This window comes from Mastigoproctus giganteus, chromosome 9 (assembly GCF_048544385.1).
Source record: "Mastigoproctus giganteus isolate SK-2022 chromosome 9, ASM4854438v1, whole genome shotgun sequence".
Classification (NCBI taxonomy): domain Eukaryota; kingdom Metazoa; phylum Arthropoda; class Arachnida; order Uropygi; family Thelyphonidae; genus Mastigoproctus; species Mastigoproctus giganteus.
Window position 1 is genome coordinate 19,272,908 of NC_143583.1, and position 12,316 is coordinate 19,285,223.

Below are 12,316 nucleotides of genomic sequence, written 5' to 3' on the forward strand. Positions count from 1 at the left end.
CGGCTCATACGTTTGATTTCTGTAATTATGAAGTCTGGTGTTCGATTACACGCCCATCTGCTTGCTATCCTGTCATTTTGCAAAGATTCTTGCACACCCTTCACCCATTGGGTGAAGGGTGTGCAAGAAGGGTCTTCACCAATGGGTGAAGACACGTAAGCGCTCTGATATCTCATTGGTCTCCCTTTCGCATGGTTGTTTCTTCAATAACTTATGGGGGTATAATTCATGTCAGTTTTCCCCCTGTATTCCCTCATCAATATCATTTAGAGTGGTAAAGAAAGAAAAAGGACAAGCACTGATCCCTGAAGGACCCAACTTGCTATTCAAGTCTACTCCAAAGAATACTAATTTATGGCTATCCTCCGCCTTCTGCCCTTCTAAAAAGCTACGGAGGCCAAGAGAGATAATAAACCCTTAATCTTCTGATGAATCTTATCTGTTATCCCGACCTACTGTGATTTATACAATGAACCTCTTATGAAAAATCCTATCAGAAGTCATTAAAAAATCCACATATATATTATATAAAAGTTGCCTTTTTTGCATTCAGTGCTTTATAATCTTCTCATAGTAATTTATCAGATTTGTCAGAGAAGATAACCCCTTTACGAAACCATGCTGAGACCGATTTAGAATATTATTCTTGTCGAGATGGTCCTGTATTGCCTCTTGAACCACAGATTCCATAATCTTAACAACAACAAAAGTCAAACTCATTGTACTATAATTGGTCATTACTTCTTTGACTCATATCTTATGGACTGGGAAGACCATGGCACTTCTAGATAGAAAGAAATTGGTGAGACCTTAGCACTCCTAGATTTAGATAGAAATGGCATGCTGAAGGGCACACAACATGGTTTTGTTAGGGGAAAAAAACCATGTTTAGCTAATCTGGTAAGCTATTTTGACACAGTTACTCATGAGCTGGATGTCGGGAACAATTTCAACATAGTTTATTTGGATTTTAGCAAAGTATTTGACTCAGTCTCGCATGAGAGGTTACTGTGTACACTGAAACATGTTGGGATTACTGGAAAGTTTCTAAAATGGATTGCAGAGTGGCTGCAGGCAGAAGGCAGATGGTTGTGATTAATCGATATGCTTCAGAACTCTATCTCTGCAGAAGAAAAGAAGTTGAGTCCTATAAGGATCGTGGGACTTCACTTCTCGGTTCTTGGACAACTGCTGTTTCTGATTTTCATAAACAGAGGCGTGATATCAAAATTTTCAGAAGACGTAAATATTGGAAGAGTCGTTAATGATCAGTGCCAAGCAGCGCTCCTTCAGGATAACTTGAACAGGCTTCAAGAATGGTCAGAAAAGTGGCAGTTATGTTTTAATGCAGCAAAATGCAAGATCACTTGTCAAAACTTTTACACTTTCCACCAAGTGTAAAAGTTTTGAGTTAAAAACAGAGGAAGAATCTGGGAGTTCGATACGGGCAGATATGAAGCTTCCTAAGCAATGTATACAAGCGATCACGAAAGCCCTTGGTGTCCTATCGATGATTCATCGAACATTGTTCTGTAGAAATAGAGAAGTCATAATCCCGCTGTTTGAGGCAATTGCAAGACCTCGTTTGGAATACTGTCCAAGTATGGAGACCTCATCTAAAAACAAGACATTGAGCTTCATGAATGGGTCCAAAATCAGGCAACAAAAGATCGGCAAAAGAAGCGACCGTACGAAGAAACACTCCAATTGTGTGTGGGGGGGACAGAGCATGGTAACCAGGCACCTCAGGGGGAACTGATAAGGGTCTGATAGGGACATTAAAATGAATGAAGGCGGAATTTTCGCTGTTATAAAGAATTCGAGAACTAGAGGCCATAAATTCAAATTACATGGGAAGAGGTTTAGAGTTTTCTTTTATTGAAAGTGTCACCCTTCAGTGGTTTTATTGCATATTTGCTTATAGTTATTTTTTGAAGTAGTATCCCATGATACCCTGTAACTGTTCCAAGACGCCTGGTCGCGGTGGAACCAAAGATTGAAGTTCAGGCAATGGGCATTTTATGAAGTATTCGAATTGTTTGTTGGCAAAAACTACCAAAGTCCCTCAAGGAAATTATTTCATTCAAGATATAAATTACTTTTGTATTTAATATCAATCAATTTTCTGTTTAACTGAAAGCCTACAATTATCTATTACGGTAAGTTCGATGTACATTTATAATTGCAATAAAAGAACAGGGAGAAAGGGTCGGGAGGAGTGAGTGTTGCCAAGAAGGACAACGTTTTCCATTTATTCAATACTCGTGTATTCCAGATATTCATAGCACATGGTGTTTAAAGAGATTATTAATGATAACCCTTTCTGAAGTAATAGGACAATCCATTAGCAGTTACTTCTAAACCACCTTGAAATTTCCCACTTAATTAATGATCAGAAGTTAATAATCTCCAATTATGCTTTCCCCTCACCCCCATATACAGTCTGAGAACGACGTAGCTAACGTTAACTTCCTCAAAGAGACAGCCTCTGAATAAGCTAAGTCAGGTTTCGCAATCTTTGCTGTATCAAGACACTCCAAAATGATAAATGAATTTGTATGATCTGTCACCTTGACATAAGTTTGATGTAAGAAATAAATATGCCAATCTGCTTTGAGATTGCATTAAAATTTGAAAGAAACGGAAACTTTAGGGTTGAATTTAAACAGTTGGGAAAGAATAATCTTTCTGACGTCTCTCTATCGAACTGGAAAACGCGTCATACAAAATGGGAGGCTAGACACTGACGGATTTTAATGTGCAGATAATCGTAGAATTATTTATTTTTTATTAATATAAATTATTTGAGCCAAAGTTAGAGCAGGTGAAGAAAACTATTCTCTAACCATTACGCTTCTTTCTTTTTTTAATAAGCAACGCTCTGTCCGTGCCCCATCTACAGAGAGACATCGTAATACGTAGGGTATGTTCTAATTTTGTCCAGACCTGTTGCTTATTTTTGAGATGTGTTTTCCTACACCGTTTCAGGAAGTAGACGTTTGTTGTACAAAGCAGTTTTATTATTAGGAAAGGCAGCAGCACTTGCAACATCAATGATATTTTCTTTTCGAAACAAGATTGTAACTGGACAGATTTGCTCTTTGAAAATATTCGAACAAGATAAATGTCAATAGCTGCAAATAGAAAGAACACGGAAAAGATAAATACGTAAAAGCTCAGGTTCGAAACTTATTTGAGACCTTTTCAAGCAAAACCGGTCTAGCGGGCTCAGGCAGAGATGTAAGCTGCCGCCAGGAAATATTCGGATTTTTATACCCACGAATACACAAACTCGCCTTAACACACACCATTTTACAGAAACAAAACATCAACGTTTAACTTTCCTTGAAGCTCCAGATAAACTTCACTCCAGTCTTTAAAGTCATTATGGGGGGGAGGTGCATGTTTAGTTGTTTGTTGTTTGGTTTTTATGAGCATTAGCAACTAAGGCCATATTGCTCCGGGATATGCGGTGGTCATTCCCTGACCTTTCCGCATCCTCCATATTTGGTGGTGACGGGCTCGAACCCCGGTCTAATCAAGAAGCGTATGCTATGCACTGCTGCTCCTTCCCACCTGGCTACGGAGGCGCCACATGTTTAGTAGCAGCTACGATTCAAGAAGCGAAAGACATAACTGGTTTCTCGAAAGCATCCATCTCAAAGGATTTTAATAACTGGAAAGCAAGCGATTCTTCCACATCTCAAAGGCATAAATGTGGCAGAATCCGGCTGCAGTGGTGCTGAGAAATCTTGATTGGACAGTGTATCACGACACACTTTGTTTTGCACTGATGGTAGGCAGAGAACCTCACGAAGCGATGGACCCTACTTGCCTTCTTAAGACAAGCATCTGGAGGTGGTATGTTGAATGGTTTGTTGGCATGGACTGAGCCCATTGATACAGGTGGAAGATCGAATGTCATCCAGGGAGTACCTGAATTTTGTATCAGATCTATTGCACCCTGCAATGTTACACTTGTATCCCGAAGGGGATGGCCACTCGGAATTTAGAGGTATACTTGTTGGCTGAGTACTTTTAGAGAAACACATTTCAGTAAATATTAAGTACAAACAATAATTGAACTTATTTACACCTGCAAACACACATGACTGTCTTGTCCTTTCATATATTTTTGCATACAGGAGGATTTAAACTGCATGAATGATGCAATGGTCTTTTCACACAGCATGTGACGAGTTTTCTTGGTATTGCACTACTTTTAACAGATGGCTTTGTTATGACAAAGTAATTTGGTGTAAAGTGTGCCAGATTTTAAAATAGTATATTACAATCCATGATTCAATATACTGCATGCTATATCACATGGTATACCAACTTCTTTACAACTAGAGACTATCTGCTATCGGAGGGGGAAGCAGTAAATTGAGAAAGGGCTGTCACAGAGTGTCTCGTCTTTAAACAAATGATAGTTGACCTTTCACCGAAGTAATCTGTTTGAAAGTAGGGCAATACAAGGGCAACTCGTTATGAAAGCAAATCGTATTCTGTTGTGACTATTAATACCCCTGCATTATATAAGCAGTTTAAAAATCCTGCTGGACGCAGAAACACATGAAAGTCCTATAAACTTGTAATGGTGATTCATGCTATTTTGATAACAAAATGATCAAAAGGGATAATCAAAATAATAAACAAAGGGATGGTTGGGTGGGAGAAGACAGAGAGTAGTTTTCGATTGGACACTGCTCTTCATGGGCTAATGTTATAAGTGGAGTCCCATAGGGTTCAGTACTGGGCCCATTGTTGTTTTCTTTCTTTATTAATGACATTGATGAAGTTATATCAAGCTTAATGTCTAAGTTTGTAGATGATACAGGGGTTGGCAGAGTGATTAGTTAATGACAGTAATGAAACTATGCTGATGCATCAAGATGTAGAAAAATTAGGTAGATGGGCTGAGAAATGGCAAGTGAAGTTTATCATTGACAAATGCAAGGTAATCCATATGGGTGGCAATAATCCCAGAGTAACGTATCAACTGTAGGGTACTATACTCAGGGTAGTGGAAAATGAAAAGGACCTGGTGGTAATTGTGCAGTCAGGTATGAAGTGTTCTGAGCAGTGCAGACAGGCTGCCAGAGTAGATCATGGAGTCTTGTCAATGATATTCAGGAATTTTGCTAGCAGGGAAAAGGAGGTGATTATCCCTTTGTATAAGGCAATAGTCAGGCCACACCTTGAGTACTGTATACAGGTACATTTAATAGTACCATAGATATGCTGGAACGGGTACAGAGAAGGGCAACGAGATTGGTGAGAGAAATAAAGGAGTGCTCTTGCCAAGAGAGGCTCCAGTTTTGCAAATTGCAGCGTCTGGAGACTAGTCACACGCGAGATGATCTGCTTGAGGTGTTTCAGGTGTTTGAATGGCTAAAGCAAACTCAGTGCTAATGGTATTCTTCCTCTTGCTCAGACTATGCACATGAATGTGCATAAATTCAAATTGAGGAAGAATGGTTGCAAAACAGATGTGCTAAAGTTTGCCTTTAGCCAATGGGTGGTGGATTACCGGAATATGCTTCCATCCGTTGTTGTGGAAGTGGATAGTTTGAATAAATTCAAGGAAGAACTAGACAAACTATTTGAGGAGACGGATAGATAAATTTTTTCACCTACCCATCTCCTTTTAAGAGAATAAAGACACTTTATTCCCTTAAAATCTGTTGGAAATACTGAGCGCATGCGCTGTTGTTATCTTTAACAGCATATTCAAAATTCTTCCATTTATCACCCGCTCTACACGCTACTTTTGCTGCTCAGTATGTACACCCCATTTCAAGTACGATTTTATCTTCCTCAACTACTGTATTTTCACATTTAGTAGAAGATGGTCATCAGTTCTCATTTATCAGCTTTCTGAAATCAATCATTTTTTTCTTTTTTTTTTTTATGGTGATTGGATGGCGCCGAAGCTTGGAGACAAATGGCAGCTGCTTTTGACAGAAAGCAGCTGATCAATTTGCGCTTTGTACGTCTTTCGTCATAAAGCATAAAATACGGCAAGAAGACACCTGTTTTGATAGCTGTACGGATTCTGCACGGATTGTGTTCGTCGCGTTCAGCAGGAAAATCTGCTGAAGGTGACGACAGGAATATGTCGGTTACTAAGCGCAGAATGAACGAAGAGGTAAATATCTCTCTGGTTGTAGATGCCTTCATTGCCAAACACTCTCTGATAAAATATTTGACAAAGATAACCGACGTTTGGTGTTTCCTTTGAACACATCAACACAAGTTTTAATGATGCTAAAGCACTTAATATAATAAAATAAGGTGTTTATAAAATAGAACACAATAATATTACCGTATTTAGCAGACATGTGAGCTTGAACCATGGTAAACTCAAACGCGTGTACTAATTACTCTTCCATTAGATATAAAAATAACAATAAATTCTGTTTATTTTCCCGGATGACCCTAGAGGTGTCAGAGGAGTTCACAAGATAAAGAGCGTACAAGAACATTCTACTGTACTTAGTAGTCACACGACTTGAACCACGGCCATTCAAAGCGATAGGATTTGCGATCCTGTCGTTGTCTATATGTGACCACTGACCATGGATTGGCATTTTTTAAGTTCAGATCTGTACACCGCCACAAAAGAAGCACAACTTTCTCAATTTGCAGGCCGAAGGCGTGCCACAACCAGTCGACATCCCTTTACTGTCCAACTTCAAACTCACAGAACCAACTTTTCATCTTCCTCGTTTATTCATTCAACTTCCGTTTTCTGGAACAACCTTCCTTCATGCGTATTTCCTGAAAATTACAGTCTACAGAAATTAAAGTGTACAAGTATCTTTTTTCTTGTCAACCTTCAGATCATGCACAGTACTAAGTACTGTAGGTTCTAATACCTCTCGTATTTGGGGTTTTCATATTAAAAAAAAAAGAAAAGAAAAAAAAAATCTCATCGTTGTGGCATCGACTGGATAAGGCTCTAAATGTATTCCTGGTAAATCTCATGGTGCAAAACATGGATTAATGTCTCCTGCTGCAGCTCTCTAAGCATTTAACAATTTTCAATTAGATTGAGGTTTGGACTGTTTCCAGATCATGTTATTGTGCGAATTGATTTATCCTTCAACCATTTTTACACCTGTGGATAGTAAAGACAGCGAAATGTCATTTATTTAAGCAAGACTCAGAGGAGTTCACAAGATAGAGAGAATACAAGAATACTTAGTAGTTACGAATGCGAGACAACCAACTCCTCTATGTGAAATACAGCCCCATATCATTTGGAATGCAGAATGTTTCTCTGTGGAGACGATACAGTCAGGATGAAATTCTCCTCTTCTTCTTCATTTAACAGTCTGCTGGCTGTCCGAACCATGCAAGTTGAATTTTGATTTATCAGAGAAAATAACACCTCTTCGTTGATCCTCTGACCAACTAGCATGCTCTTTAGTGGATTCTTAAAAGTGGATTCTTTTTAATGGGTGACACTCTACTAATTCCAGTGAGAAGAAGAAGACGTCTACGTACTGTAGCAATATTTGCCTTTACTCCTATATCCTCCTCCCTTGCATTTTGAGATCTGTCAATTAGGATCTTCTGTTTCGGACTAACAGATGGACCAGAAATCTGTCTTGCGCAGCAAAAGATATTCGCGGACGTCCACTTCCTTTCTGAAAATTGTTTGATAATAAACGTGCCACCATTGACATGAATCCTTTTAGCTATTTCATTCTTAGAATGTCTCTCTGCACTTAACGCAGCAGCAAACACTTTTTATACGTGGTGTGTAAACTTAATTCTTGCAATGACACAGAATACTGGGTTCGTGGCATATGCATTGTATTAATACTGCCTATAAGGAGATTCAATGGCACGTGACATAATCTAAGAGAACTTTCTAACGATTGGTGATGAAATAGGATAATGCTGTTACAAAACGTATAATGATATATTGCCAAATTTACAGAAATTCAGTGAATTTTGCAAGTGATGCTATTTTTTTGAGCACTACTGTATATGTCATATTTATTTATCTCTTATACAGAGCACCTTAATAACAAGTTGCTTTGACATTGCACTATTTCAAACAGCGCTTTTCTAGAGGAGTTTAAAATGGTACAGTACTAAGGCAACTCCTCATGTGGTGACAATTGTTTATTATGACGAATCCAAAGAGAACATGCTCTAATTATAGTATATAATTAAAAAGGCTATAAGGTAGTAGTGCAATACCGATGCAACTCATTCTGAAAGTAAAATATTCCAAGAAAAAATTTTAACATCGGTTTGCATCTGTAATTAGAAATGAAATGGGCTAGGGCTCTTCTAAAATATCATAAGGGGTTTCACAGCACTGTGTAATCGAATTCTATACAACTAAATATAGCTTGACAATATGTAATTGATGCTAGTGGAAATTTCCACTTATCCATAAAACGTACGTGTGGTATACGGTTACTTTTGGTAGTTGAGGTGTACTTTTAGAAACGCCTCGTTTCTACAAAGGACTAAGGGAGGGTGGACTATAATTTCAGAGAAATGGTCAGAGGGGCTAATCTTCGTCTCCCACCTTACCATCCCAGGAGGCAGAAAGGGGAAAAGACACTGGGGGTGTTTGAGTGTAGACATCACCCCTACGAAAAAATCACTTATCAAATCTGACTTTCTCTGTTTCGTCCTCTAACAACATAACAACACATTTGCCTCGTGCCTTGACGCATGCCTGAGTCAGTTCGTTGTTTCTGTTTGCCCCTCCCGTTTCCTTCCGGTTCAGGAGACCTGCGTTGAGCTGATAACGAGTGAACTCGAATCCAAGAGAAAAACATTTACAGTGTCATGGAGCCGTTTAGCAGAATCCCCTCCCTTTCGACTGAAATGTTCCTTCGGCCGTCAACACCACCACTGGTACGAGTAGTCCAAAAGTGTACAGTCCCAAGTAGGTCCTCTGCAAGACTACATTCAGTTCTGCATCAACAAGAGCAGTATCCAGCGATGGACAAGACTGTTCTCGTGTAGACTGTATCGCAATCTCGACACCAGTTTACTGTACAGACGTGGAGTAAATGTACGTATTTTATGCACGATGGTAGAAATTTAGTGAGTTGCTATAGCAACCATGGTAAAAGGACATTTTAATTGGGAAGTTTCTCGCCATTGGGTTTAAAGATTGGACGAATTTCTTCTTTCATTCGATGACAATCGATAGCCATCCATTCGCTAAGAATAGCGTTTAAAGATTAACCCCGTCCGTATGACAGTTCTTCTATGGAGCCACGAGATCCCCTATGTTCACTACTTTCCCCTGGACATGTGTGGTAAGAGTAGGTTTGAATTATCCCTTTCATTTTACTCTCTCTCTCTCTCTCTCTCTGCTCTTCTCCTACTATTCTGCAATACGTATCGTTGAATATTTTTCTTATTTGTTTTTCTAATGTCTGTTTGCGCATGCACCGTTTTCAATGTGATTTTTAAAGTCTTATAATTTAAAAGTAAATTATAAGACTGATAATAAATTATAAGATTGCTTTTTATTCTATAAAATGTATGTATATTCTTTATTGTACTCAAGGAGTATGTACAATATACCCTTCACAGCAGGAATACCAGAAGTGGAATATCAACAGAAATCTTCTTTTTATTTCAGTTTCAATTCGTGTGTTTTGTTTCTCTTGGTTCTATATATTTTTGAACGAATGAAACGTAATGGACGGGTCTCAGTTTGGTCCCCTTATCGACGCTACCGCATGCTCGCCGATTATCATGTCGGCAGGCCTTCGTAAGCCGATAAGAATGAGATGTGACCCAAAAATCTGGGCAAGTTAGCCCTTGTGACCCATTATGTCGGTTTCTTTGATAGCAAAAACCCACTTAACCTGCCATCGTTGGATAGAATGTGGGAATAGGTGGATAGTTAATCGGATTAATGTATCCTTAAAGAAGCCGTCTGAGAGGTAAAGTGGAATGAAGATGATAGAAGCAAGGAATCAAGAGCACCCCCTCTGATATCCTTCTACAGACTGAACTCTTAATCAATCCATGTAGGGTGGCGACTTGATTTGCACGACAAGAGAATCTCCCCGGGTTTGATCAAAGGGTATCACCGGGAGGGCACTCGCTTTCTCCATGGAATTTGTGAGAAAAAATATACAGGATACTTACATCGATCAGTAATCGTTTGAGTAAAACCAAATTTGGTCTTTCTGTTCAAGTGATTTTACTTAATTTGGTTTTCTTAATTATTTACGTAATTTATTATTTATTATTTAGGTTATTTACTTGATTATTTCTTTTAGATTTCAATAAGAATCTAAAACGAAGTCTGGGTAATTGCATGCATTTTAAATTAATGCTTCTCCATAGGATCATTGATTTTTAAAGTTCGTAGTGCAATACTGGGGAAACTCACGGCGAAGGTTCCTTCACAATAGGAGATTGATGCATTCCTAGCAAACATTTCACAGCTACATCCAAACCTGAGGCTTTCATCCTAACCTGTGTTAATTATTTTACTTTATTGTATTGTATAAGTAGGCATAGCCTCATTCTGTACATAGTAATGGACAAATCAGGTTTACCACTCACTATCGTTCTCATATTGTGGAGATACTTCAGCACGAGTTGCCTTGGCATTGCATTGCAATACTCTACATAAATAAAAGAATCCTTTTTATTTAGAGTAGTACAATGGAGAAGCATATTTCTATTTATTAAGTGTATGATATTATCCACCGAGACAAATAGCAATTACTTCTCCATTAGAGCAGTGCATTTTTGTTTAGAATAGTTCAATACCAAAGCAACTCGGCCTTCAGAATATGAGATGATGTACTTAGTGCAAAACCTAGTTTATGCGTTGCTGTGCACAGAATAAGGCATGCCTTATCTATACAATAACGTTTTATGGCTCTCGGGGCAGGAGGCTTTTGCCCTAAATGGACATCAGTTCACTACCAATGAACACCAATGAATCATTCATGATTTAGGAGGACAGAACTGAAATGAACGTAGAGAATACAAGAACATCAACTTATTTATTGAGTGGACTTCACCACAACCACTCGTTTCTCGGATTTAATTTCTTTTCATTAAGTTAATAATTAATCATTGATAGTTTTAATTTGGTTTGAATTTTGTTACTTGACAAAATTGACAAAATCTTTGGCTAATCGTAAAATATCCATTATTATTATTTTTAAATCGAATAAGATTATAGAAGAATATCGCTCGTTGAGTGATATTATATTACATAGAATTTATCACTATTATCAATATTTATTCAATAATAAATTTATACCATTTTATTTTTCAATATCATGTAGCTCCTGAGTGTCACGTTTTATATTATTATTATTATTATTGTGAGAGAGGATTATATTCTTCAGAATGAATCTTCTCTCACTTCTTGAGAATATAATTCTCTCCCAAGTTTTCAGGCTCTGTGAAATTCTGTTTTCTGTTCAATAACAATTGAAGGGGGAAAGATATGGTAAAAACGAGCATTTTTCTGCTTAAACGAATCTCCCTATTGTTCAACCTGATTAAGGTTAATGGCAAGAGTAAATATGGGTATTAAGTGAGTTTCTGATCACTTTCTCACATGTCGCTGCAACCTATGGGAAGATACATAGAAGTCGGGGGAGTTGTGACTAACCATCCCCGAAAGCTTTTGTTAGGGGTCGCCTGCCCGTTACGCAGGTTTTGAGATGACAGATGCCGGTGCACTGTAGCGACATCCCGCTAACACCTCAAGCCTTGATGTTCCCAGCGCTTACCGTACGTCCAGCATCGCTGCAGTTACACCTGGTTCTGGTTTGGTGTTTTCCCACGCTTGCAAAATGGCCAGTTTTCAAGCTGGTGCAGCCCAACACTGCATGTCCAATGAGCTACATCCAGGGATTTTTGTTCCCCTTTTCGAATGCTAAATGAAATAATGATTTTAATGATTGGCTTCTTCCATAATTAAATATCGCTGCTCAACAGCGTGTGAAGATAAATTGTGCAGTCGGGTCCATTATTTTCAAGATAACAGCGAATATATATGCAAATTAAATTTACTGTCATGAATCCAGTGGGACTGTCAAAGGAGCTTATAAGACCAACAAATGGATTCCAAATTAAACTCTAGCTATCGGGAATGAGCTTAGTCAGGTGTTTACAATATTTTTTCCCCAAAATAATTATTTATACAAAGATCCAAGACAGTAAGAAAACATATACAAGAAAGTACAGCGAAATTAGTTTAAATATAATTGTGATATTTCTTTGAAAATGTTTTGCACAATAGACGGACCTTATTCTGTGGAAGTGGGCGTGAGCATAGGAATCGACTGTG

The 12,316-nt window shown here is 38.3% G+C and overlaps 1 protein-coding gene across 4 annotated transcripts in view; it reads left to right on the top strand.

Moving 5' to 3' along the window:
- pnt (ETS transcription factor pointed) overlaps positions 1-12,316 on the top strand; it is a 103,019-nt gene that overhangs the window by 42,975 nt on the left and 47,728 nt on the right. The window contains exon 1 of one of the 4 annotated variants that reach the window (XM_090381317.1): positions 8,841-9,299. The exons of the other annotated variants lie outside the window; for them this stretch is intronic. Coding sequence (XP_090237443.1) covers positions 9,236-9,299 — 64 coding nt within the window. The 5' untranslated portion in view covers positions 8,841-9,235. Of the gene's footprint in view, positions 1-8,840; positions 9,300-12,316 lie in introns of those variants that run through there. 4 annotated transcript variants of the gene reach the window in all.